The 24,007-nt window shown below is 38.3% G+C and overlaps 5 protein-coding genes across 5 annotated transcripts; 1 reads left to right on the top strand and 4 right to left on the bottom strand.

Annotated features, from left to right (window-relative positions):
• Window positions 1–248: 248 nt before the first annotated feature.
• On the bottom strand, window positions 249–5,266 carry LOC113311562 (mitochondrial fission protein ELM1-like). Its single transcript, XM_026560388.1, has 10 exons — window positions 4,778–5,266; window positions 3,961–4,199; window positions 3,353–3,449; window positions 2,506–2,655; window positions 2,209–2,335; window positions 1,399–1,511; window positions 1,236–1,299; window positions 1,049–1,142; window positions 849–957; window positions 249–697 (listed from the first exon to the last, which is right to left on the bottom strand). The coding sequence occupies exons 1-10, from the start codon at window positions 4,958–4,960 to the stop codon at window positions 596–598; spliced, it is 1,278 nt and encodes a 425-aa protein (XP_026416173.1). The 5' UTR covers window positions 4,961–5,266; the 3' UTR covers window positions 249–595.
• Window positions 5,267–13,105: 7,839 nt separating this feature from the next.
• Window positions 13,106–14,865, bottom strand: LOC113309304 (capsanthin/capsorubin synthase, chromoplastic-like). Its single transcript, XM_026557729.1, has one exon. The coding sequence runs from the start codon at window positions 14,668–14,670 to the stop codon at window positions 13,192–13,194; it is 1,479 nt and encodes a 492-aa protein (XP_026413514.1). The 5' UTR covers window positions 14,671–14,865; the 3' UTR covers window positions 13,106–13,191.
• A 458-nt stretch (window positions 14,866–15,323) lies between these two features.
• LOC113307758 (vesicle-associated membrane protein 714-like) lies at window positions 15,324–18,054 on the bottom strand. Its single transcript, XM_026556208.1, has 4 exons — window positions 17,713–18,054; window positions 16,520–16,710; window positions 15,982–16,145; window positions 15,324–15,822 (listed from the first exon to the last, which is right to left on the bottom strand). The coding sequence occupies exons 1-4, from the start codon at window positions 17,927–17,929 to the stop codon at window positions 15,732–15,734; spliced, it is 663 nt and encodes a 220-aa protein (XP_026411993.1). The 5' UTR covers window positions 17,930–18,054; the 3' UTR covers window positions 15,324–15,731.
• Window positions 18,055–18,277: 223 nt separating this feature from the next.
• Window positions 18,278–20,649, top strand: LOC113313472 (peptidyl-prolyl cis-trans isomerase CYP18-2). Its single transcript, XM_026562250.1, has 6 exons — window positions 18,278–18,397; window positions 18,506–18,601; window positions 18,698–18,759; window positions 19,310–19,443; window positions 19,745–19,829; window positions 20,372–20,649. The coding sequence occupies exons 1-6, from the start codon at window positions 18,326–18,328 to the stop codon at window positions 20,415–20,417; spliced, it is 495 nt and encodes a 164-aa protein (XP_026418035.1). The 5' UTR covers window positions 18,278–18,325; the 3' UTR covers window positions 20,418–20,649.
• A 156-nt stretch (window positions 20,650–20,805) lies between these two features.
• On the bottom strand, window positions 20,806–21,950 carry LOC113313471 (transcription factor SRM1-like). The gene is made up of 2 exons (XM_026562249.1): window positions 21,435–21,950; window positions 20,806–21,336 (listed from the first exon to the last, which is right to left on the bottom strand). The coding sequence occupies exons 1-2, from the start codon at window positions 21,866–21,868 to the stop codon at window positions 21,000–21,002; spliced, it is 771 nt and encodes a 256-aa protein (XP_026418034.1). The 5' UTR covers window positions 21,869–21,950; the 3' UTR covers window positions 20,806–20,999.
• Between the last annotated feature and the right edge of the window lie 2,057 nt (window positions 21,951–24,007).

Here is a 24,007-nt window from a genome sequence, read left to right as displayed (position 1 = left end):
CTACAAGACTGAGGAAAACTCCTATCAAGAGTGGGTTGGAACAGAATGTTATTATAACTGTGTTGGTACACCAAAGCCAAAGCAACCGTTAAGTCCAATATACGAGCATGAAGACTTTTTTCAACAAAAGACAAGCCACACAACCCATACGTTGGCAGAAATAACTCTCTTATAACCATTTGATCATCTAAATCAGATGTCAAGGGTTTTTCTGGTATTCATGTCTCTGTGCCATGCGTAAAGAAGTATTGATCGTATACAAATTCTGCCACTCTTCATAATTTACAAAGCCGAAGGAGCTGCTGATGCTGATGCGTCTGCTACCTTAGGAATTACAACATGAAACTATTGCAAAAACTTTTTTATTCTACAGACGACCTCCGACACCCAACAAAATAGTGTTGGATGTTGGGATATGAAAATATATCAGAACAATTTATGGGGAATATGTCATTTTGTAGCATTCACTTTCACCATATTTTCTGTTTAGTCTATCTGAAGCTGTCACACCACCAAGGAGAGTAGGTACTCGAAACACCCTCCAACTGAATTACTGATTTGTGATTCTGATAAATCGTTCAAAAGATTCTTCCATTCAAGGCCGCAACCTCCATCCACGTTCTGCAATGGCTTCTTGTACACGCTTAGCTGCTTCTGCAGTATCATTAAGAGGTGGGTAGCTCCAACTCTCTGATATCTAATAATTCAAAAACAAAAGTAACAGAGTGAATAGTGACGTATATTTCAACATCAAAATTTGTTTGCGATAGACTAGTACTTTATCGTCGAAAGTCACCATCCAAGGCAACATCTCCCAAGGAATGTATAGGATTAAATCAGTTACTTACATCCTCTTTACCCGTGAATGGCCTAGTTACACCACGTTGTTGAAGAGACCTATGGAAGTCTTCAAATTTCCATGTACATCTCTCTGCTCCAATAACGTAAACAGGTTTTCTGCGAGATCAACGAAAAAGTTTAGCTCAGACAGTCTCAGGTAGGATTCACAATCACCAAACCAGAAAGAAAGTTCTTCTTTGAGTAATACCCTGTGCCACAAGCCTCACTCAGCATACTAACTGAATCTGCGGTGATGACAAACGCATCTGCCCAAGCTAAATGTCCCATGTGTGGGTTTGGCTCTACACAGCCAAGAGAAACCATATCAAAAACATCTTTTAGACGTCCAAAGGTCTATAATAAACCCCTTGCAGACAAAATAAACAAGATCTTACCTTCACCATTCGAAATGTAAACCTTTGGATGATCGCTAAGTTCATTCACTATCATGCTGGATACCTGTGTATGCGAATAGCCAATGCTCGTAACTAGTTGGAAAAGGGTTGGGGAGGTGCACTGGAAAATTAAGAAGCACCTACAATTCTTGCATATATGTACCTTCTGAGGGGTCCTCCTGGAGAAAGATATTCTAAGACTTCCACAGCTTGCTAGCACATTCTGTAGATACCCAATTAACTGCTTGGCAAGGTCAGCTCCGTAACGACAGTGGCCTGTCATAGGAATTTGAATAACTTATTAGATGCTGAAACACTAAGGTCAAATAACAAGTTGCAATAGCAAATGAGGGAAACAAGATTAAGGTTTTCACTTTTCAGACAATTTACTATGTCCCGTATATAGGAAGAACCAACAAACTAGACAAAAAGACATGCATACTTCCCATTCTTACGTTTACGAGAAAAAAGTAAACATGGGAAGCAGACCTTTTGCATAATACAAGCACAGAGAGAGGGAAAAATTTTAGATGGAAGCAGCTATTTGCTGCCAATCTTCCTTTCTATCGAAGTCAAGTAACTCGCCAATCATAGAGAGCTTCTTTTGTAAAAAAGAAAAGCAGCAGGAGATACAAAGAAATTAGGATCTAAACTTTTCAAAAAAAATTCATGAACACCCAAGTTGAAATTTGGATCTCGAGACTCTTTTTCTCTTCAATCAGTATAACATTGAGAATACTCCTTATATTATATGACCACCACGTAACCATTGTTTCTATATAGAGGGTAGTCAAAGTAATCCGGAGGAGCTTGTTACGCGACAACTTTACTTAACAATTTTTCCTTTGGCAAGGATATTATATAGCATTATGAAGAAGTGATGAGCCACTCGCAAATAACACCCATTACAAAGCAAGAAAATTATGGGAAAATTGAAATAATTCGCTAAACAACATGATATAATGAATATTACCAGTGGGTCCCCCAAAATTAACCACAAGCAAGGGTTTTGGTAGAGGAGCCAACACATCATGCCAGGCAGCAGCAGCAGCCCGAAGTGCACCAAAATCAGCCTGGTGTAGAGCTCCCACGGTTAAGACCTAGAAACAAAAAGGAAAAGGAACTCTTTACAGAATACTCATATTTCTTTGTTTGATCTCTTACAGAATACGCATATCTCATACTAATATAATGAGAAATGGAAGTTGCATTTTATAATCAAAGAAGGTTTTCCATCAGAGATCAAGGAGATCATAGTCAAGAAACTCACCACATTCTTAGTAGGTGGTTCATATGGAGTTACCCACTTCCGAAGAAACTTAGGGATCTGTACTTGTGCTTGAGGAGTCAGTGGATAGTAGTCATGCTGAGGGGCTATCACCAGGTCAAACCTACTTAAATTCCTTCTTGGATGTTGTATCTGATAATTACAACCATAATGGAAGCGCATAAAAATCTTAACCACATTTGCATCCAACAGAATGCAACAGCGCCTCAGATAATAACATAAAGCATCCTAGTATAAAAAAGAGATACTTGAATGACTTAATTAACAAAACATTTAAAACAACTCGCATTTACTTGGAGAAGCAGGGAAAAGAGTGTTTGGCATTCCCAGAATAATCAATAACTCATATAACCGACAGTACAGGGAACAAGTTCATAAAATCTTTTCCTGTCAAGTAACACATAAACCCTAGAAACACTATATAACCATAGTGAAAATGTGCTGAATGCCTCAGCCACTAGTTTACGACATCAAATAATCATAAAATCCATTGATGAAGCAAAAGCACCGTCGCATACATTCTTAATTCTTCAAAACGACAGCAAGTTCCTAACCTAAGGAAGTTTAAATCATCCAGTCTCATGAACTCGACTTACTTGCATCTCCACCAACAAACAATAATAGCAATCACAAGACAAACCTGGAAAAGGAGTCTTTCACACGAAAATTCTCTCTTGGTAAAACAGAAAAATCAACCATGGTGAATACTAAATGCAATATAAAACAGGCAGATGCTTTAACAACTTTGTACAGTGTTCAATGTCCGGAAAGAGCATAGTATACAATGCATTTAACAAGAAAATACAATGACAGAAGGTCGTAGACAAACCTGAACCACAAACACATTTTCCGGGGCTAACTTTTTTATAGAACTTGCTATCGAGATGGTATCCCGACCAGATGCAACCACTAATAAAGGACCATCCCTGGCAGAAATGACAACAGTATTTAAAGGAAGATTAAAGCAGATCAGGAAACTAAACAAAGTACTAAATGGACGAAGCATGCAACATAAGCAATTTGGTGCAAGCAGAAGCTAAAACATGAATATAATCACATGTTATTATTAAGCCTAAAAGTATAATGAAGGAATGTTTTTCAAGTGCTTCTCCAAATTGAAACCCGAATTGTAACAAAAGAATACAGAATCAAGGGACTTTCACAATTTTAAATATGTTTTTAATTTTCAGTATCCAGCAAAAGCCATCTAGCAATTACGCAGTAAAATCTGCATGGTTCGCATCCAGGTGTATTAACAATGGTTCAAATAAAAATATTTTTCCATGACAATGGTACCAAACTATTATCTGCTTGGTACTTTAATTTTTGCTTCATTTTAAGCAATTGGCACTCAGTGCCCACCACAAAACGAAAATCAAAACTAAAAAAAGGGAAAATGAAAGTGGAGTGACGTTCATAGAAATTGCAGATACATACTTCTCAAAAGTCTCACGAGCCATTGTTGCAATGCGCTTTGCATCAGCATCTAAAACAGATGCCAAACCAGCACTAATACTTGTATCATAAGGTATAGGCGACAGTCTCTTTCCCCCGAGTACCACTCCAAATCGTGAAGTACCACATATCCGCCTTAAAATATAATATATTTGTTGGTGAACAGACACAGGGAGCCAATGAAGCCAGTCATTGATTCCTCCTTGTGGCCTGATAACACGCTGCATAAGTCATTGAAAATAAGACACATGATTACTACTAAATTCTTACAAACTAAATTCAGCAATTACAGATAAATTTCGATACCAAATGTACCACTACTAAAGAACATCCTAAACACAACAAGCAGTTTTGTACTACTATTCAGCCACTACGACTCACTGCAACTTCTCAGTCTACAAACAGCTGATCATTCTATCGACTGCACAATACTACCCATTTCTCAATGAACAGTGCTAGAACGCAAGCCAGTTGCACCGTAGTTGCCCACGATCATGACGTGGCACTCATACATACACCCTAATTCTCAGGATGGTGCCCCTATAGGGTGAATGTCATGAGGTTTTCCGCATAGCTATCAGCAAGCAACTTGCGAGCAAGTGGCATGCGCCCTAACATTCCAGTTTATCAAATTTAGAGTTTTAGCCTAAACAATAACCATTATTTCTTCTCTTTTTCCACATTTTCTTCATTTATCAAACAAAATATCGCAGCACTCATCACAATTTAACATTACTAATCAAGGAACAACACATTAACTACTAAAATTGAGAAAACATAGAGAGAGAGAGAGACTTACATAGATTGAATGTTTATCAGCAAGACCAAGAGCACGAACTAACCCAACACTTTGATTCTCAGCACCAGAAAAACCATTCCCAATTATAACTGCTCTTCTTATAACACTATAAACCCCACCTTCAAAAATTTCAGGCATACCTAAAGTACCGCTAGGCGGTTCAGGTAGTCTAATTGTTCTCATCTCAACAATTTTAATTTACTCAATGCACTAATCTCAAACCCCCCCTTTCTATCAACAATTAAACAAACAAAAAAACATATCCTTCAAATTACTCTACTCTGTCTAAATTAGGGTTTTCAATTACAGATACAAGAGGGGAATAGAATTTGATTATGAAAGTGCAAGGATATAAGAAATCTAGGGTTTCGTTGTGATTTCGTAGGACAAGGAATTTAAGTTATTTCGATCGGTTTTCTTACAACGATTTTCAGAGAGACGAAGGGAAAAACAGTACGAAAAGAAATGAATAGAATAGGTTGTTATTTAGATTTTAGTCCTACGTGGTGGTCATATATTGCTTGCTTTGAAAGTCATAAGTGTAAAATACTGAAGCCGGTTAGCCGGGTCCGATTTATTTCGAAGCTACACGTCTACCGCTTTCCCCCCACATCTGTACACCCCATGTCACGGATCTAATCCTTTGATTGGGAAGTGGTGAATCTGTTTGCGCCTGCAGTGGGACCTGGTCTGAATACTATGGACTCGTAGTCACACATAATCGTAAGGTATTTTTGAATTTCGAGACAAACATCACAGTGTGTTTTTCTTGGCTGAAAACCAGATACAACTTAGTTAAGAGAGAAAAATTATAACCACAATGACCTTTGGCTAGCTAAAGGCAAAAATAAATAAATTTAACGGAAACTTCGTTCTCGCCAAAACTGAAATGTGTGGTTGGATTTGGATTTGGATTTGAATGTGTAGCTTAAAATATAAAAGGTCTGAAAACATAAAATAGTATCCGACAAAAACTAAGTTCCCATGGTGGCGGATAATAGGTTTTCGCGAGCTAAATTAAGGCTTATCAGTACTATTTTTTTTTTCCTTCGGAAAAGAGGCATGCCTCACATATATTGATCATAGATCTCCAATTTGAACTCGGGTTTAATTATAAGACTGATTCTGGAGTTTCCAACAGTTACAGAATTTTCAAGCCAACAACAGAGACATTCAAAAGACTCAACAATATACTAACAGGACCAATTCTGAAAAAGAATTCCAACCTTTCCTAATTGATTCCTATGTAACATGACTAGTTTACATGGTCTTGGTTGGATTACAAGCATCAAATCCAACCCATATAACATATCTATTATCAATAGAGATGTTAGGATTATCAAATCCAACCATTTCTCAGGAGATTTAATAAAATCATAATGAAACAAATGACAAAGGTATAGCAGGATCCATAGATCCAACCTTTTGTCAATGATTTTTTGAAAGTAACAGTAGCAAAAGTAACTTGTATAATCTAAATCGGTTTTCATAGAACGAAATCGTTCGAGATCGGTTTGATCAATTTGGATCTTCATCTGCCTGGGTCTTCTGTAACTTCTTGTTGTTGGTGTCTTCAGAGTAATTGTAGTGCCTTGTACCCGTGTCTTAGAAAATCTTCATGGTGCTAGAGAGTAAACCAGGATCGGCTTCATAAATCTTCAAAAACTGCTGTTGAGGGGTACTTTGAGTCTGTTGTTGGTCCAAAATTGTTGAAGGTTTTGAAGTTTCCTTTTTCTGTGAAGAGCAAAAGCTATGGAAAAAATCAACAAGACTATTGAATAAAATCTTGAAGATAATTCCAACCCAAGTTGGTAAACCACTAAGATCAACAGTCCCTTACAAGATTTAATCCTAAACATCAACAAAACAAGAAAAGTTTAGGTCGATGTACTACAGATGTACATTTCTCATCGTCCGTCACTTAGGGCAACTCCAATGTGACTGATATACAAGCTGACTTGTCAGTTCACCACCTACAGTGGGACTGGCAAACGAGTAAAATGGATGGAAAAAACCCCAAATAAAAGGGTTTTTCCATCGCGTATCAGGTTGAGTGGAACGAATCAACCTGAGACAACTGGATCAATAAGGACCGACCAGCTCACATTGAGCCAAGGCTCGGTTCAAACAGAGACGATGATCGTCCCATGATGACCCGACCGGTGCACACTGAGCATTGAACGACTAGTCCATCCAACGGCTATCAATCCCCTCGCTATAAATTGAATTGATTTCAACTCCAAAATCACACCTTCTCACCTATTACACCTACAGATTTTTCATAATTCCACTTCAGTCTTCATCTTTCAATCCGAAAATCTTTCAATCTCAAAAAATAGTCATAGTTCATGGTCCTAAGTTTTCTCTTGAAGAAGATTTAACAGTTTGCACAACTTATATTTTTCAAACAAGAATTAATATCCACAATGTCATGAATTTTATGCAAATGAATTTCTGACAACAAGTTTTTGCAATGTTCGCTGCAGAAACGGGGAACCTGAGAAACCGTGATGCTCTTGGATTGTCTCATCGTTTTCAATCAATTAGTTATGATGTCAACCAATTTCTTGGTATACTAATACAAATTATCCGAAAATAGATTTAACAGTTAAATCTAAGCTGAATTGATCCAAAAAGGTGCAGCGATGTGGCAACAAACTAACAAGAGACTTTTTCATGTCCCAACATCCTTAGAAATATTCAAATGTTCGACCCCTTCTGCACTCTAGATGCTCCACCAGCCGTTCCATGAATGAGGATGTTGATTTAGTTGTAATTAAGTCTAATGTGATGTTTAATGAAATCTTAATGTGGGTCTAATGTACCGTTTAATGGAATTTAATATTTTTTGATATAAACATAAGAGTTGTGCAAATACAAAAGACATTTCCATTAGTTAAGCTAGAGACAATATAATGATGGTGGAATTAGTTCATACACTTAATCAATCCACTCCAACTTAAAACACGAAGGACATTCCCAGAAGTGTTTTCCATATGTGTCTTCTTACGAAGAAGTGTGCAAACGCATAAACAATTTGCAACCGGGGTTTGAGCATTCACTAATCTTTTGTTTTGTAAACTCTACTTCTATGCAGTAGTTGGGTTGTGGCTTTTTCAACATGACTTTAAGCTTCAAGTTTTTCCATGACGTTGCTTCTCCGCAGCGGTCGTACTGTAACTTCTTCAACCTGGCTTGAAGTTTCAAGTTTTCCACGATTCTGCTACCTTCTCATCGTCTTGCTCCGTTATAACATCATCTAACATTCGTGGTTATTCACGGCAGTTAGGATCTTGACTTTGCAAATACCTGAGCTTTTCTGGTTGTGATTCAATGAGTATTATGTTAGTTGAACAACCAACTTGTGGACACTTTGAATACCAAGGGCATTGCATCAAACTATGGTCATTCATGAAACATAATAGACAAACTTATTTTTCGTCCATACATAATATTTGTTTTCCATTGCTTTTAGAAAATATGTTGTTGGTTGAGAAGGTTTTCAGTTGAGAATGTTTTTGGCTGTGTTTGGAAAATATTGGTTATAATGTATTATTTATATAATAAAAATATGACCGCTATAATAAAGTCGTTATCTCGTCTCACATTGGGCCTATCGGCCTTGGAAACTCAAATGATTTCAAGTCCAAAACCACACCTTCTCTATCTTATCTTTCATTCTCAAACTTTTGTACCAAATTTTTTTAAAAAAATGTCTGCTAGAATTCGTGGTCCTAAATTTAATGAAGAAGAGGATTTAACTATATCAAAATCCCACGTTTTTCATAAGGTACAAAATGTTATGCGCGATCAAGACATGTCAGACACGTCTTTTTGGCACAACATTTTAACAATGTTTCAAAAATGGGGAACCCCGGAAACCGAGATTCCACTGGTTTGTATGATCGTTTTCAATCAATTAACCGCGAGGTCACGCGATTCCTTGACCGGGTGTTTGAGGGTGAAAACGGTTTCTGCTGATTTTGGTAATTTCGGGTGTGTGGGTGAGAAACGAATTTAAACCCTAAACAATGTACTGCAAGGGAGTACTTTAGATTCGAGAGATCAATCTGTACAAATCCGGCCTAAACCAAGAAATGACCGTTCCAGACTTGCTTCGGCCACAAAGTGAAGGAGAAGGGTTGGTTTTGGGGAGGGAAGCGGAGAAAGTGTTGAGACCAGAATAATTGATTCTGGAAGAGTAGTTGTTTTCTATGACTTGTATCAGAAAGTGGGAAGCTAACATATGGAAAGCTAGCAAATTTTTTCTGAGTGTTGTATGCTCCTGACCTGAACTTGTTGTTCGGTGGAAATAGGTAATTCCTATTTATACAAGTCGAAGTGAAACGTACTCTGGCTCATTAAGAAATGGAAAACGGGTGAGTAAATGGGAGGAGGTGGTAACCGGTAACGCCTGGAATTGATGTTCCATAAAAGAAAGCATTTCATCATTACTCCCTGTATTTACTAACCGCCTCATCCTTATGTTACTTTCTTATAACGGGCGTAGTGTACGCCGCACGTTGTAGACCGCCAAACCAATACCCAATGAGTATCCCCCAGTTTGTGACATGCGTTGATGTCTCGAGTGTTTTCATGGAAAACATGTAACATGTTGTTGTCGTCTGGCAAGTCGAGCTTGGGAGACTTGCCGGCTTGGTGACCTTCTACGGTCGAGATTTTGCATCTTAAGAGGAAAGGTGGTCGTTGATTATTGCAACCCTTCGTTTGGTAGACAGTGGCATGAAACATGCTCGGTATGGCTTTAATATAGCCTGGTTTAGGCGCGGCCAAAATTTAGGGTTTTGGCTTTGTTTAGGCACGACCAAACTAGGGCCAAAAGTTGCCATGCGTTAGCTGGTAACCTTGGACGGCTAAGATCTGCATCTTAGATGAGAAGGTGGTCGTTGATCGTTGCAGGCCTTCGTTTTGGCATCTGGATATAGAAGGCCGGTATGCCGTGGTGCGGCAAGGTGGTTGGCATGCCATTGGCACATGTGGCATGGCATGCCTTGGCACGGTTTGGCGTGGCCAAAACTAGGGTTTGGGGCCAAAGGTTACCGTGCGTTGTTTGGCAACCTTGAACGGCTAGGATTTGCATCTAGGATTGAAGGGTGGCCGTTGATCGTCACACGCCTTCGTTTTGGCAGCCACATACGGAAGGCTGACATGGGATGGCACGACAAGGTGGTTGGCATGCCATGCCTTGGCGCGGTTTGGCGTGGCCAAAACTAGGGTTTTGGGCCAAAGGTTACCATGCGTTGTCTGGTGACCTTGGACGGCTAGGATTTGCATCTAGGATTGAAGGGTGGTCGTTGATCGTCGCACGCCTTCGTTTTGGTAGCCGCATAGGGAAGGTCGGCATGGTAGGGCAAGGCAAATGGCGCAGACGGCTTGGCATAGTAAGGCCAAGGGTTTGGACGGCTTGGCATGGTGTGTCCAAGGCAGAATGGTGCGAACGGCTTGGCATAGTGGGGCCAAGGCAGAATGGTGTGGACAGCTTGGCATAGTGGGGCCAAGGAAAAATGGTGCGGGCGGCTTGGCATAGTGGGGCCAAGGCAGAATGGTGCAGATGGCTTGGCATAGTGGGGCCAAGGGTTTGGACGGCTTGGCGTGGTAGGGCCAAGGTAAGGTGCGGTTGGCTTGGCATGGTGGGGCCAAGGGTTTGGCATGCCATTGGTGCATGGTGCGGCCAGCATGGCTAGGGCCAAGGCAAGGTGCAGTTGGCTTGTCATGGTGGGGCCAAGGGTTTGGACGGCTTGGCATGCCTTGGCGCGGAGACGTGGATGACATGGTTTGCCATTGGCACGGTGGTGCGGCTGGCATGGTTGACATGCCTTGGCGCGGAGACGTGGCTGGCATGGTTTTCCATTGGCACGGTGGTGCGGCTGGTATGGTTGGCATGCCTTGGTGCGGAGACGCGCCTGGCATGGTTTGCCATTGGCATGGTTGGCATGCCTTGGCGCGAAGATGTGGCTGGCATGGTTTGCCATTGGCACAGTGTTGCGGCTGGCATGATTGGCATGCCTTGGCGCGGTAGCATGAGAATTAGGGTTTGGCATGGATGATGTTAGTCAATATTTAACGGTTTTGCCGTGGAACACGATCCATGTAAAAAAAAGGTACCCCGATAATTCTTACTTAGGCATGCTGATTGATTCAATAAATGTGCTAATGATCATAGTGACGTCATGTCGGATGTACAGTTTTACGATTTTAACCCTATGCTAAAAACCACCATCAACACTGGGTAAGGGAAATTGATCAAGAAAAATTTAACGGTGTAACTGAAGTTGAAGTGGTCTAAATAGCTCTAGATGAATAACAAAAACTCATTGCAAACCTTTTCTTTACGAAGCTTGTTTCAACATCCTTAGATTTGGTCCATCTCAATCACATCTTTAGTGCACCGAAGGGCTGTCCTTATCTTTACTATGGAAGAAGATGTTACTCTTGTTCGATGTTGGATACATATTGTATCGAGAAATATGACCCGTGACTATTTCTGAAGTTGAAGTGATCTAAATAGCTCTGGATGAATGACAGAAACTCATTGCAAACCTTTTCTTTATGAATCTTGTTTCAACATCCTTAGATTTGGTCCATCGCAATCACATATTTAGTGCACCTGAAGGGATCACCTTATCTTTATTATGGAAGAAGATGTTACTCTTGTTCGATGTTGGATACATATTGTATCGAGAAATATGACCTGTGACTATTTCTGGGAATGAGTGTTGCAAAGGCTTGTAGCATTGCGAAATGAATATTTAAGAAACAACACGATCCTAGAACTAAGATTTGCATTCATACAAAAGTTTTATGGACGGCTCACCGTGATAATTCTGGATTGTCCAACGAAGAACTGGTGAGTATCTTAATACCTTTGTCCTCATTGAGCAACTGCATCATAGTTTAATTAAAATCATATTAACTAACTTGTTGTTTATCTGTGTTTCAGAAAACCATGGCTCAATTCCAGTTTATTGAAGAAAACAGAAGAGAGTTTAAGCATTTTGAAATCAAGTTACCATATATGTAAGTCTAAATGTAACAAGTAGTGCTTGATATAAAATGGAAGTCTAATTTAAAGGTCTAAATATTTACATTAATTAATATTATTGCCACTTGTTTGGCCTCCTGTATTTCTTCATTTGACGTAACTTTCATTCAACGCACTCGTGAACTGTTTCTCCTTTGTTTTTGAAACTTTGGTTGTTACCTTTCAAGACTGAAGCTTTTCTTTGCCTTTTAACAACACATTTTCCTAGATTAACTTCTAAAACCTGCAAAACTCTTTCCTTTTTACCATTTTCAGTTTTTTAAAAATTACATATCTTATTTACAACAGTCTCAAGTGGCTTCACAAAAAAATGAAATTGCCTTATGAGACATTTCAAGAGAAAGATTTATAGTGGAAAAAATTCAAGAGAAAGTTGAATTTTGGTGTGAGTTGAAAGTTTGAATGGATTAAATATTTATAGGGGGGAAAATAGTCGTTGGGAATCCGACCGTTGCCTAATCAATTAGGGACGACCAGACCACATTGATCAGGCCTATTTTCGCTTCGAAAAACCTCTCTCCCCTGCAAAATTACAGGGTGTTAGTCCTCAAGGGAGTTGGGGGAGTTGGGTGTAGTTGGATTTTTTCCCGTTAGTCGTGGGGGAGTTCGAAGGAGTCTCTCAAAATCCCCGTTAGTCATGGGAGAGTTTAGAAGAGTCTCCCAGACTCCCTAGAAAACCCCATTAGTCGTGGGGGAGTTTGAAAGAAACTCTTAAACTCCCTGTTAGTGGTAAAAATTAGAATGGTAGGGAGTTGAGTTTTTTTGGGGAGTTCTAGGGAGTTTACAGTGTATTATTGCCTCACTCCAAATCTCTAAAAAAAAGTAGAGATTTTAGGAGAGTCTCTCAAACTCCCTACACTCAAAACACCAAACTCTCTCAAACTCCCTACACTCTTTTACACTCCCTCAAAATCTCCAAGATCCAGAATACATTAAACTCCCCTCAACTCATTCGTGGACTAACCCCTGTAAGTTTGTCCATCTACCTGGCCCGGAAAACTAGGAAATTTGATGGTGGCCATTGAAGTTGCTCTTAACTAACAACTGCAATTTAGCAATTTTTGTTGTCGTAGTGGTTCTCCATTGCTGGACTGTAGAGAAATTTGACAAACTATGGTCACCGACTCACCATAGTGCTTGTTTTTCGTGAACTCACACCAACTCAGATTAGATGCGGCATGGTAAAAAAAATTGCCTAAGCAACCTGCCGTGGATTATGTTTTCCACATTCATAGATACAATTTAGATATTCCAAAAAAGTGGTGTTATTCAAGCAAAACAGAACACGCATTTATATTTTTTTCTCTGGAGGAAGACAAGTATATATCAGTGCTCATTGCTCTTGTACAGATTAGATTGCACTATTGACTAGTTTACCAATCATTTTAGCCAAAGGCAAAGGACATTTGGTAACAATATCAATCCTAGTACTCCTTGAAGCATGACTAAACAAAGACAAACTCAACATCCCAAGCTCCATAATGTTTAATCTAGAAGATAAAAAACCTTGCCAATAATAAGGATCCAAATCAAAAAAAGCATGGAAAAACTTTCTGGTTCCTTTCAAGTCGAGTTTCAAAAGAGTTTCCGTTCCAAAACGGTAATACTCTCTACTGCATCTTTTATCCATAGGCCATAAACCATTCCAAACTCTTTGATGCATTTGAGACCCCCTAATCATTCTTGTTGATCCTAGACATTCAGCAATCACGTCCGCGAGTATTGTTGATCGAGCTAAAGTTTGAGCCACCATGTAACCAGTTGATGGGTGCACTAAACCGGCTGTTGCACCATGGCACAGTATACTTTGAGGTATAGTAGGAAGAGGTCCTCCCATGGGAACCAAACATTTCTCATCTTCTATTACTCTCTTCACTTTGATCCCTAAATGTCTCAACCTAGCAACCATTCTGTTCTTCACTTCAGTGTAAGATAAAACTGGCCTACTTACTAATGAGGTCTCTTCAAGAAAGATCAAATTTGAACTGAATGGCATTGCATATAAGAAAGTCGGGTGCTTATTGTTTTTAACGCGTAAAACTGGCTCATTTCCTAAATGATCATCTCTCCAATCCATTAAAACCATTTTGTCTAGATCAAATGGATGTTCTTCGACTTCAGCCAAGATTCCATGAGCAATTTGATATCCATGGTTTCTTGGTTCATTGAATTGCACGAAAGGACTGCGAAATCCACTTGCATCAACAACCAAGCTCCCTGTCAGTTCCACCCCATCTTCGCATATTACCACAGACTCGAATTCATGGTGCTCAATATTCCACACTTTGGATTCGAAGAACTTGACACCATTTAAAACGGATTTTTCTAGCAACTTTGTTTTCAAACCCTTACGATTAACTCGTCCATAAGGACGATCCAAGTACTTAGTTCTCCGATCACCAAGAAAGATGGTAGTCATCGGCCATGTCTTGTCCAAACAGTCTTCAAGACCTAAACTCTGAAACTCATCAACCCAAACTCCGTAGTTATTAGGCCACATGGAAAGAGGTGAAGAATCGATGCAACAAACTCGAATTCCATATGAAGAGACTCTTTCAGCTAAACGAAGACCAGCCGGACCTGCACCAATGATGATTACGTCGTATTTTACGCGCTCGGATTTGTCATGAAAAGGTAAGTCGAAAGTTGAGAACTCCGGCTTCGATTCAGGCTTTAAATCTAGGAATGATTTTAGTGTAGAGGTGATCTGAGTTCTGGGTTTGGTTTGTTTTCTTGAATTTGTCTCAGTCAGAGGATAGGGGTTTGGAGGTGCTTTGATGATGGGTGCTTTGAAAGGAGAAAACATTGGACACCTGAGAAAAGTTGCCATCAGAGGATTCAGGGGAGATGCGAAGATTTTGAGAAATGAGAATTCTTCTTGCCAAGTTTTTTCTGTAGATGTTCTAATGAGATGAACTTTGGTATACAGACAAAAAGGAATCCTAAGGACTGTCAAAGAAAATTATGCTCTATTTCTCTCACTGTCGCATATGCAACTAACTAGAAAAAATGTATTTACATTCATTCATACATGATGCACCTCCTAAATCCCTCTAAATGAAATTCAGGTGGACATCCCTCAAGGAGCTAAAAGGTACCCAACATTCAGGTCAACGTGTAGTGGAATATTAGTGGACAGTGCACTATTACCTGTGAGAAACTAAACCCTAACTTTTCTACCTTCAAAACTTTAAACAAAACCCTAAATTTTCTTTTTTCAAAACTTTAATCATCTTGATGCATCCAAATGCCACTAAACCAAGATGACTGAAAGGTAAAAGTATCATCATCAGTTTTGATGAAATGGGCTTCAAACCAGAACAAAAGGGTTATCGGTATTAAACAAAACCCTAGAATGCTTCAAGACTGCTGTTTATGTAAAAGTTCCATAGTTGATTTTGGAATGAATCGGCAAGCTTGCTGGTCACACTGAACTAAGTTATACAAAAAAAGAAAACACATATCAGGATCTTGTTGATCGACAAAAGATTTGGACTATCTCAATATTAAAACTGCAAGCTTATAGAAGGGAGCGAAGTATATGCACAAGCTTTAGACATAAATCAACACAGAAAGCACAAGCTGAACTTTGACAATTTATCACGACTAAAATGAAAACTATACAGAAGTCCAACAACATTTTACAGGAAAGGAAGACAAATTTGCAAGTAGTAACCAACCAGCAAAAATATGCAGTGGACCTCGTGATAAAGAACTTGAGCAAATAGAACTTCAGTTCTGTGATTTTTGTGAGGTTCTTGGGATGCAATAACATGCTTCTGTTTGCAATCACACTTGATAAATCTGAATCTTGAGATTAATAGAGGCAAGCAACAATTCTGAATTTTAGATAATGCAAACCCTTGCAGACAATCAATCCCAGGTTTCAGTTCAAGAGCGACATGAAGGAAGAGTGATGCCTCCACAACAAGCAGCGATAATCAAGTACAGCACAAAAATAATCACACCTGTTAACATGGCCCTGCAAAGTGAAAAGAAAAAGAAGAGTCAACTATGCAATTCATAGACTTCGGTGCCACGATAATGATAAAGGTGACAAGTTCCAATGATATTTTAGTCTGGAAGTAATCATTTTCACCCTGTTAACATCAGAAAAAAAAGACGAGAGGGAGTCACTCACAACAGCTTCACATTTTTCATCCAAAGAGCTCGGCGAAGACGCCTAGACTGTTTCCTAAAATGAAAGGTATTATCTTGCATTGTGGCAGTTTTATCAACCAGAAGTTCTATTCTATCACCTCTGTCAAGTATTTTATCAATATTGTCGACCATGATGGTACGTACCTGAAAATCAAACCATAATTTGATCAGCATAAAAAAGAGCCAGTAAGATGACTATATATCACATACCAAGCAAAGGAATAAGGGCCCAAAGAGGGTTTCAATATTGAAAATAACTGGAACATAACTTTTTAAGTAAATCAACAATCCGAAAATGGTGATTACTTTCCATGTTTTATTTGAGCAAGCTAGAAAGGAAGAAATGAAGTAACTATCCACTCTTGTAGAGTGCAAACAGGAACTAGGAACCAATACAACAATAAAGTAAGGGGTGTAGACCTCTCAATTTACTATTACAACAACAAACATCAAAGTATTTAATTTATTTCTGAAAAGTAAGAACTGAGAAAAGATTCTATCACAAAAAGGATACTTGCCTCTTCAACTTCGCCTCTTACACGGTCAAGAGCATCTGCACTGGGATTACTAGAGAAAAATTCCATCTGTTGATGTAAGACTCTTGAAAAGTCATCATTCATTGCATAAGCAGGCGCAGAGTGAGCTACTCTGCCGTAGTTTTTCATAAATCGCATATGAATGTCCTCCAAGTATGAGAAAGGAATTCTCCCTAAGCCAAATAAACAATCATATCATCAGATAGACAGAAATTTGTTCAACAACATACAAAATCAAAATGTAGATACGTATATCAGACGGCATCATGTGCTACAACTAGATATGCACCATTATAACAAGTAAAGCTTCGAGGAATAAATGACATACCATAGGGATTAAATTGTAGTACTACAGGAACCTTGAGTACACTCAGTACAGTCATCATAAACATACCATATGCGTATAACGTTCAAACAACATAACAGGTCTTATACTAGCAGATCAAATACCATAAACATATCATATACGTATAACGTTCAAACAACATAACAGGTCTTACACTGGCAGATCAAATACCATGGTTCGGTCATAGTTATCAAGGAATCAAAGAGTATAATAGAAGGCCAACCATATGAGTGATGAAAGGAATGGATTCGAAGATAAAGAATTAGAAATTATCAAGGTTTCAAACATGAAAATCGCAGAGTTCATCATGTCAGTTGTATAATATCAACTGAGGATAAGGAAAATAATCATGCTACATGAAGCATTAATGTCCTTAAGGCTTTACACCAAAAACAATTCATCCAAAGTTACACCAAATTACATTTTCATGTCTCAAGACATCAATCAAGTTACACATTATGCTTTTATAATAAACTAGAAAGAAGAGCATAATCATCATTATTGGTGAAAAACTCTTATAAACAAGCAAAATTGCAAAAATGTGAGCTGTAGACAGGACTGTGCAAACCTCAACGTCTTGCACTTGTACAAAATAGCACCTCAAACCTTTAATTTTATATAGAATGAACTAGCCAAGGACTGAAAAAACTCTAATTTCTCCCAAATTGGGCTCTTACGATCACCAACTAGAACCCTAAATTAAAAATTCAAAACCAACCCAATCTTCTCAATGACTTAACAGGTTGAGAAAATCATCTCAATCGAAATATAATGGTTACACAATTTAACATCAAGAACACAGGAAATTAATTTAGGAAAAACTACTTACTTCCGAAGGTGTCATTGGCCATGCAAAGAAAAGTAATCCCATCGATTTTCAAAATATGAAAAATATACCGATCTTGTGAAAAACAAAGCCTAGTTTCAGCTTCAGATGGTAATTTCTCTAAGATCCTTCTACAAACAGCATCGGTATTACCAGATACAGCACTAAATTCTGCTAATACTACACTTCCTCTCGCTACTACTGCATATACTATCGCCATCCCTTTCAATCAATTCTCAAAAATTAAAATTAGGTTTTTTGTTTCATCAAATCAAACAACCTAAATTCTCCCCAAAAACTCAAAACTGAGGAGAGAGCGAGAAATTAGTTGAGGAGAAGAGCCGTTCTCTCTTCTCTCAACAAGAAGTCCAAAGTGGTCCCACACATACACTTATTCCACGTGCACCTGCACATGATCCCTTGGAATCCTCGCTGTTGTTATTCAACTCACTGAGTTGACTCAATAATGCAACTCGACAAGTGTCCGCCTCTAACAATTATCCGGGTGCCCTAGTGATTGTGGTGTTCTTGTATATACCTACGATTTAGCGCCATAGCTCAAAAAAAAAAAGAGAAGAAAAATCACTCGAGTTGCTGCAATCTTTCAAGAGTAAAGATGTGGGGAAACGCAGAAGGAGAAGCTCCTGAAGTTACTGTGGAAACATCCATGGGTTCTTTTACAATTGAGGTCTGTTTCTCTCTCAATTTCAGCTCTATTCTCTCTTTGTAGGTCTAGGTTTTTGATAAATATTGATGGGTTTTGTTTTGGGTTTTTTTTTTTTTTGCTGTGTTAAAGCTTTACTATAAGCATGCACCAAGAACTTGCAGAAACTTTTTGGAGCTTTCTAGAAGGGGTTATTATGACAACGTTAAATTTCATCGAATTATTAAGGTACTACTCACTTGTTGTCGATATTTTTTTCTTATTCTTTTTTTAGTAGATGATTTTTTGTTTGGCTGATTTTGTGTGTTTGTGTGTATGAATTAGGATTTTATTGTACAAGGAGGAGATCCTACTGGGACTGGCAGAGGTGGAGAATCCATATATGGGTATTCATCTTCTTCCTTCTTCTTTCAATTTCTAGGGTTTCTGTTGCTTTTTGTGATTTGGGTATGGTTAGTTTACTCAAACTTAGTTTTTAGATGTTTGTTGCGTATGATAAAATTAGGGCATCAAATTTTTTTGTAGCATTGTAGTGAAGAGAGACCAAGAAAGTGAGGGTTTTTTGAGGTTAACTGGTAGCCGCTTCCACGGTGGGTGCAGATGTAAGTTTTAACCTAATTCCTAGTGTCAAGGCAGTGGAAGAAATTGTAGTGAAATTGGAACGAACTGTAGTTACTTTTTGCTTGCGAGACACTGATAGGAATTACTTTTGGTCACCACAAAAGGACCTCCTACGTTGGCTGCTAAGACAGTGAGAAAGTTGTGCTCCCTGGCGAATTCGAAAACTTCGAATTTGAGTGTAATTTGATACTATCAATCTCTAGCATGAACTACCTGTTAGTGCAAAGTATGTGGGTTCTTTTGATTTGAAGGTGTGCTTATATAGCCTATTTCTTCTTTATTAGTCTTTGACTCGATTTCTATAACTTTATGCAGTTCAAAGTTTGAAGATGAGATAACAACACAGTTGAAGCATACTGGAGCTGGTATTCTATCCATGGCAAATGCTGGTCCGAATACGAATGGAAGTCAGTTCTTCATTACCCTGGCACCCACTCCATCACTGGATGGTAATAACCTTCTTCTTCTCTTCCATTTAAATTGCTTCTTAATTGGAATTATTGTGCGATTTGTGTCACGCTGAATTTACGCTGAATTGCGGTAGGTCTTACTCCATCTCCTACCAAGCTTCAAATGGCCATACATATTTCTATCATATCGTACCATTTCCTGAAGTATATATCTCACAATTGAGGGTCCCAGATCTTCTCAGTTTAACTGAGTGGAACCTGGTGCTCCGTAGGAGTTATATTGCTACTGCTTCAAACTTAAAAGTTAAGTCGATTTCCTTACTGTTTCTCACTTTTCCAGGTAAACATACAATTTTCGGGAGAATTTGTAAAGGGATGGAAATCGTCAAAAGACTTGGCAGTGTTCAAACTAATAATAATGACAGGTATGCTTCTGTGGGCTATGCCTTTCTTTTGTGTTCTTTTGACTATAATATGAAACCCATCTTCCTGAGCATGGACCATCATAGGAGCTCTTAGGTTATAAGTGATTGTGTACAATTAGTGATTGTCTAGATTTTCCTGGAACCCAAATGTAATAACGTCATTCTGAAGACTCTTTATGTTGGATAAAATCTGTTGCATGAGTGGACCAGTCATACGTATCTGTACTGTAAAATGCTTTAGGTACCTGTATTTCTCCTGGCATGTATATCCGTTCTTGATTGGGTAGGGGCAAACAATTCCTGTTTCTTTATTTTAGGAGGTGGAATCTTATTCAAAAGAAAAAGAACTCTACACTAATTACATAGGAGTACTAACCTTTATCTTTTGTAGTAAGATCAAGATACTTCTCGCTTTTGCAATTCTAGTAACAAAATACTTTTAGCCTAGGACTGATCTTTAAGTCAAACAGCTTCTTTTTCTCTGTCGTTTCCTTCACTTTTTATTGATCGATGTTGACATTAAAGTGCCGTCTGCTTTCCAGGCCTATTCATGACGTCAAGATACTGAGGACCTCAGTTAAAGATTGATGCTCTAAAGATGTGAAGTGCCTACTTGCTGGATGCAAGCTCTCAATATCTTCGGTAACATGGAGTTTTTCCCAGACCCTTCTGTTGTTTCTTTAACTAGTTACAGTTATGGTTTTGAACACCGTTTTCTTAGTTAGAAGTGGCTATTATATACTTGTTTGTAAAACTGCACACCTGTATTGACCTTTGAGTTTATATTTTCAATACTTTAAAGTGCGGGTTTTGTCTTCCATTCTCTTCTCCAGCATATCATAATGCTAGATTTGATTGCTACACTACCTTTATATCTTGGATTATAATTGCTGTTAGATGAGGATGGATACCAATTATTACTTGCAAGTTATTCACAGTTTAAGAATCTTTTGATGCAAAAGGATTGTCACTTTGATGAAACGAGCAATTGAAGTAAGTTCTTGAACTTAGGTTTACATTCACAAATTCACAGAAATTTCCTGTTCATGGAATGATGCAAAGCAAGCTAGTATACTGCGAATCCTTACTAGAAAATTAGAAGAAACACCAGAACCTAAGTTGGTTAATAGTACACATTTTACAAGAACTTTATCTAAACTGTAGTAATCTTTACATAGGATAGCCCAATTGCTGATACCCTGATGAAGAATATCCTTGATCAAAAAACGATCTTGGCAGGTCGATTGACATCCCCATTTTCATTGAACTGTCAGATGCTGACCCAACCCTAGATTTATCACTTTGTGGTGGAGAAACAGTGCGTGTCTCGACAGTGGTTATGTCATGGATGCTTGATCTTTTCTTTTCTTTCTTCATTGAGTTCAGGCGAAGATAATACTTCTGAGCATGACTAGCAACTTGAGTAGGTGTTCTTGACATTACAGCATTTCTTGATATACTTCTCCAGTCACCCTTCCCATATCTATTCAATCCAATTAGAAAAAGCCTGTCACACAAAAATTAGTAGCTTGTTAGTGTTCAGACTAATATCAGTCTGGTCAAGTTGTTCAACTAGATTCCTCTAGAGAGTAAAGAGGAAAGTACTTGTGTTCTTCTTCAGTCCAGGGAATCCCCTTCTTTCTCTCCTCTGTATTATTTTTCGTCTTTGATGCAAAGGAAATTTGATTCGATCTTCTCCCGCTATCAGAACCCCAAGTCTTTGAAAATGAATCGTTGTTGCCACCAGCATAATCATCCTCATAACGAGGCAATTCAACTCTTCCAGAATCAATTTCTGTTACATCATGGATTAAAGCTTCATAGTGTTCTCGAATTTCCCATGGTGTTTTCCCTGGAACATGAGCAGCAATTTTTCTCCATCTATCTGGTGTTCCTTCGGGGAAAATTGCAATAGCTTGCTCAAACGACTTATCCAAAGAACGAGGCCATGGTGTTCGAGACGAATAAAATTGCGACGACTGCTGCGTCGCTGATGGAAGATAATTAGAACCCATCATCATAAAATCTTCTTGGAACATCTAAGCTGCTGAATCTGTTCAAAAAAAATTCTTGTTTTGGCGGGTAAGGGGAAGAAGAAGATGAAGATGAGAGGTGTTTGGTTGGAAGGTTTTCTTTGAAGTTTTAGCTGAACACGTTTTCTTCTTTTATAGCAGGAAACGAAACCTGTTTAAGTTACACGTGTACAATATATCCGATTTTGACCAAAAGAAATGTCATTATTTGTATCAAGTTTTTCTTGTTACAAAGAAATAAACAAACATAGTGCTGATGAGTCGCAGGAAAATCTGATAGGGATGTGAAATAGTCGGTTTACTGTAGAAGTGGGTTCCCATGAAATAAATATGATTCTGGTCGGTTTTAAGATATTTTGGTTCTTATTCTTATTCTTCAAAAGATTGTTACTTTGTCAGAAAGAAGGATAACAACTTTAACTATGGTGGGCTCTGATATAAGAATCACCAACTAACTCTTGAATGGAATTAAAGGGTCGAGTTTTGTTATGTTGAGATGAATATCATTGCAGTAAACTGCTCTGTATTGTGAATTTGCAACCTGTTATTGTCAATGGAAGTCAATGCTTATCTCACTTGCTTCTCTCTTGGGTATTTTTCTTTTTCTTTCTGTACTCTCTTGGGATTCTACTAATATGTAGGGTGTCAAAAGCATAGCATTATGATGCGTCTCAGTATGTGGTCAGCTTCTTAGTATTCCGCCAATTAGTGGCACCAATATGTTTTCACTAGGATCAAATACCTTTTAAGAAGAAAGTAATACCCGCCATATGTTGCCAATTCTTTAGCGATTCCCACCAGGCCACCATAGGAGCAGCATGAGAAATTTCCAAGTTTAACAGGATTAATAATAGTGATAGGGGATACAATTTTGTTTGGGGTGTATCAAATTTCATACTCCATCCGTCTCTAAAAAATATAAAACAAAACAATATTTTCATGTATTTTGATACCCACACCAGCAGTAGGCATGGATAACTGCAACGATAAGTTATGACATGACTTTTCAGTCAACTGAGAAAATCAACGCTACCTGGTGATTGTGAAACAGTCCTTTGGATTAGCATTGTGGTGGTTTCTTTTTTCCCCATAAATGAGGCAAGTCTCAAAAATATTTTCCGATTCTAGATCCGGATCGTTTACAGGATTGACTCGAAAGTTTCCAGCAGTTATAAAGAATTCAAACAGATAACATGGACATTCAAATAGACGACATGGATAATCAAGAACCTTAACAACACAGTTACAAGACCAAATCTGATAAAGATAACAGGGACATTCAAATAGCGTTGTGGTGTTAGCCTAGGCAAGCATTCTATTTCTAGCCCATAAATTGATATTTGATTACGGTCCGCGAGTTATAACCCCAGAGGTGTCACCATCCTTCCACAAAAAACCCTTTAAAACAAAAGTAACACAAAAACTCCATCAAAACAAAATTAACACAAAACCCCCAAATTTAAATGTTGGTTTCATCAAATTTTAAAAAATTTGGGGTTTTTGTATCAATTTTGTTTCGATGGAGTTTTAATGGATCCCAACGATTGAGTGGGGTTTTTGTACCACAAGTTTGGTCACCTTGAGTTTTTATGACTAGGTTTGATTTGATTAAGTATAAAAGTGTCACAAACAAATATTTGGCAAAAGCTGGGTTTCCTATGGTAGTGTGAAACATAGTCTATGCATGTGGGTAAGCCTAATAGAGCGTTTGGATACACATCCAAAAGTTATTTTTTGACCTCTAGAAAACAAAAAAATGAAAACAATTTCAGAATGACTTCTAAAAACAGAAATATTAATTGTTTGTGAAGTAAAATGTTTAAGCTATCTCTACCGGAAGGAAATAAATATGACACCATAGCTGTTGCATTTCTCTGCATTCTGTGGATATCTCCAAAAAGTCTTGCGCCATAGTATTTGCTCTAAGACCGTAGAGGAAGAACCGCATGTTATTTGTGACACTTGAGTGACCTATAGAGACGACTTACAGTTGTACGGGCAGATTCATGAATCAATTCCAGACGACTTTTTCAAGTTAATTATTAGCCGGACATGCCAAAACCAACACTATTCCAGTCGACACCATTAACAAAGTAGTGCATCACAGTTATGAGCAACTAGATTATTAAACAAAAGTTTAGTGGT

This window comes from Papaver somniferum, chromosome 9 (assembly GCF_003573695.1).
Source record: "Papaver somniferum cultivar HN1 chromosome 9, ASM357369v1, whole genome shotgun sequence".
NCBI lineage: Eukaryota > Viridiplantae > Streptophyta > Magnoliopsida > Ranunculales > Papaveraceae > Papaver > Papaver somniferum.
This window is presented reverse-complemented; position numbering and strand designations above follow the sequence as displayed.

Excerpts from the sequence above, each read along its gene's own strand:
- LOC113311562 (XM_026560388.1), bottom strand. The coding sequence starts at position 4,960 with ATGAGAACAATTAGACTACCTGAACCGCCTAGCGGTACTTTAGGTATG. Across the intron at positions 1,512-2,208 it reads TAATTTTGGGGGACCCACTG|GCCACTGTCGTTACGGAGCT; the intron begins GTAATATTCATT and ends TTCCTATGACAG. Across the intron at positions 1,300-1,398 it reads CCAGGAGGACCCCTCAGAAG|GTATCCAGCATGATAGTGAA; the intron begins GTACATATATGC and ends TCGCATACACAG.
- LOC113309304 (XM_026557729.1), bottom strand. The coding sequence starts at position 14,670 with ATGGCAACTTTTCTCAGGTGTCCAATGTTTTCTCCTTTCAAAGCACCC.
- LOC113307758 (XM_026556208.1), bottom strand. The coding sequence starts at position 17,929 with ATGGCGATAGTATATGCAGTAGTAGCGAGAGGAAGTGTAGTATTAGCA. Across the intron at positions 16,146-16,519 it reads TAAGAGGCGAAGTTGAAGAG|GTACGTACCATCATGGTCGA; the intron begins GCAAGTATCCTT and ends TTTGATTTTCAG. Across the intron at positions 15,823-15,981 it reads ATGAAAAATGTGAAGCTGTT|GGCCATGTTAACAGGTGTGA; the intron begins GTGAGTGACTCC and ends TTCACTTTGCAG.
- LOC113313472 (XM_026562250.1), top strand. The coding sequence starts at position 18,326 with ATGTGGGGAAACGCAGAAGGAGAAGCTCCTGAAGTTACTGTGGAAACA. Across the intron at positions 18,398-18,505 it reads TGGGTTCTTTTACAATTGAG|CTTTACTATAAGCATGCACC; the intron begins GTCTGTTTCTCT and ends GCTGTGTTAAAG. Across the intron at positions 18,760-19,309 it reads GGTGGAGAATCCATATATGG|TTCAAAGTTTGAAGATGAGA; the intron begins GTATTCATCTTC and ends AACTTTATGCAG.
- LOC113313471 (XM_026562249.1), bottom strand. The coding sequence starts at position 21,868 with ATGTTCCAAGAAGATTTTATGATGATGGGTTCTAATTATCTTCCATCA. Across the intron at positions 21,337-21,434 it reads TGGACTGAAGAAGAACACAA|GCTTTTTCTAATTGGATTGA; the intron begins GTACTTTCCTCT and ends TTTGTGTGACAG.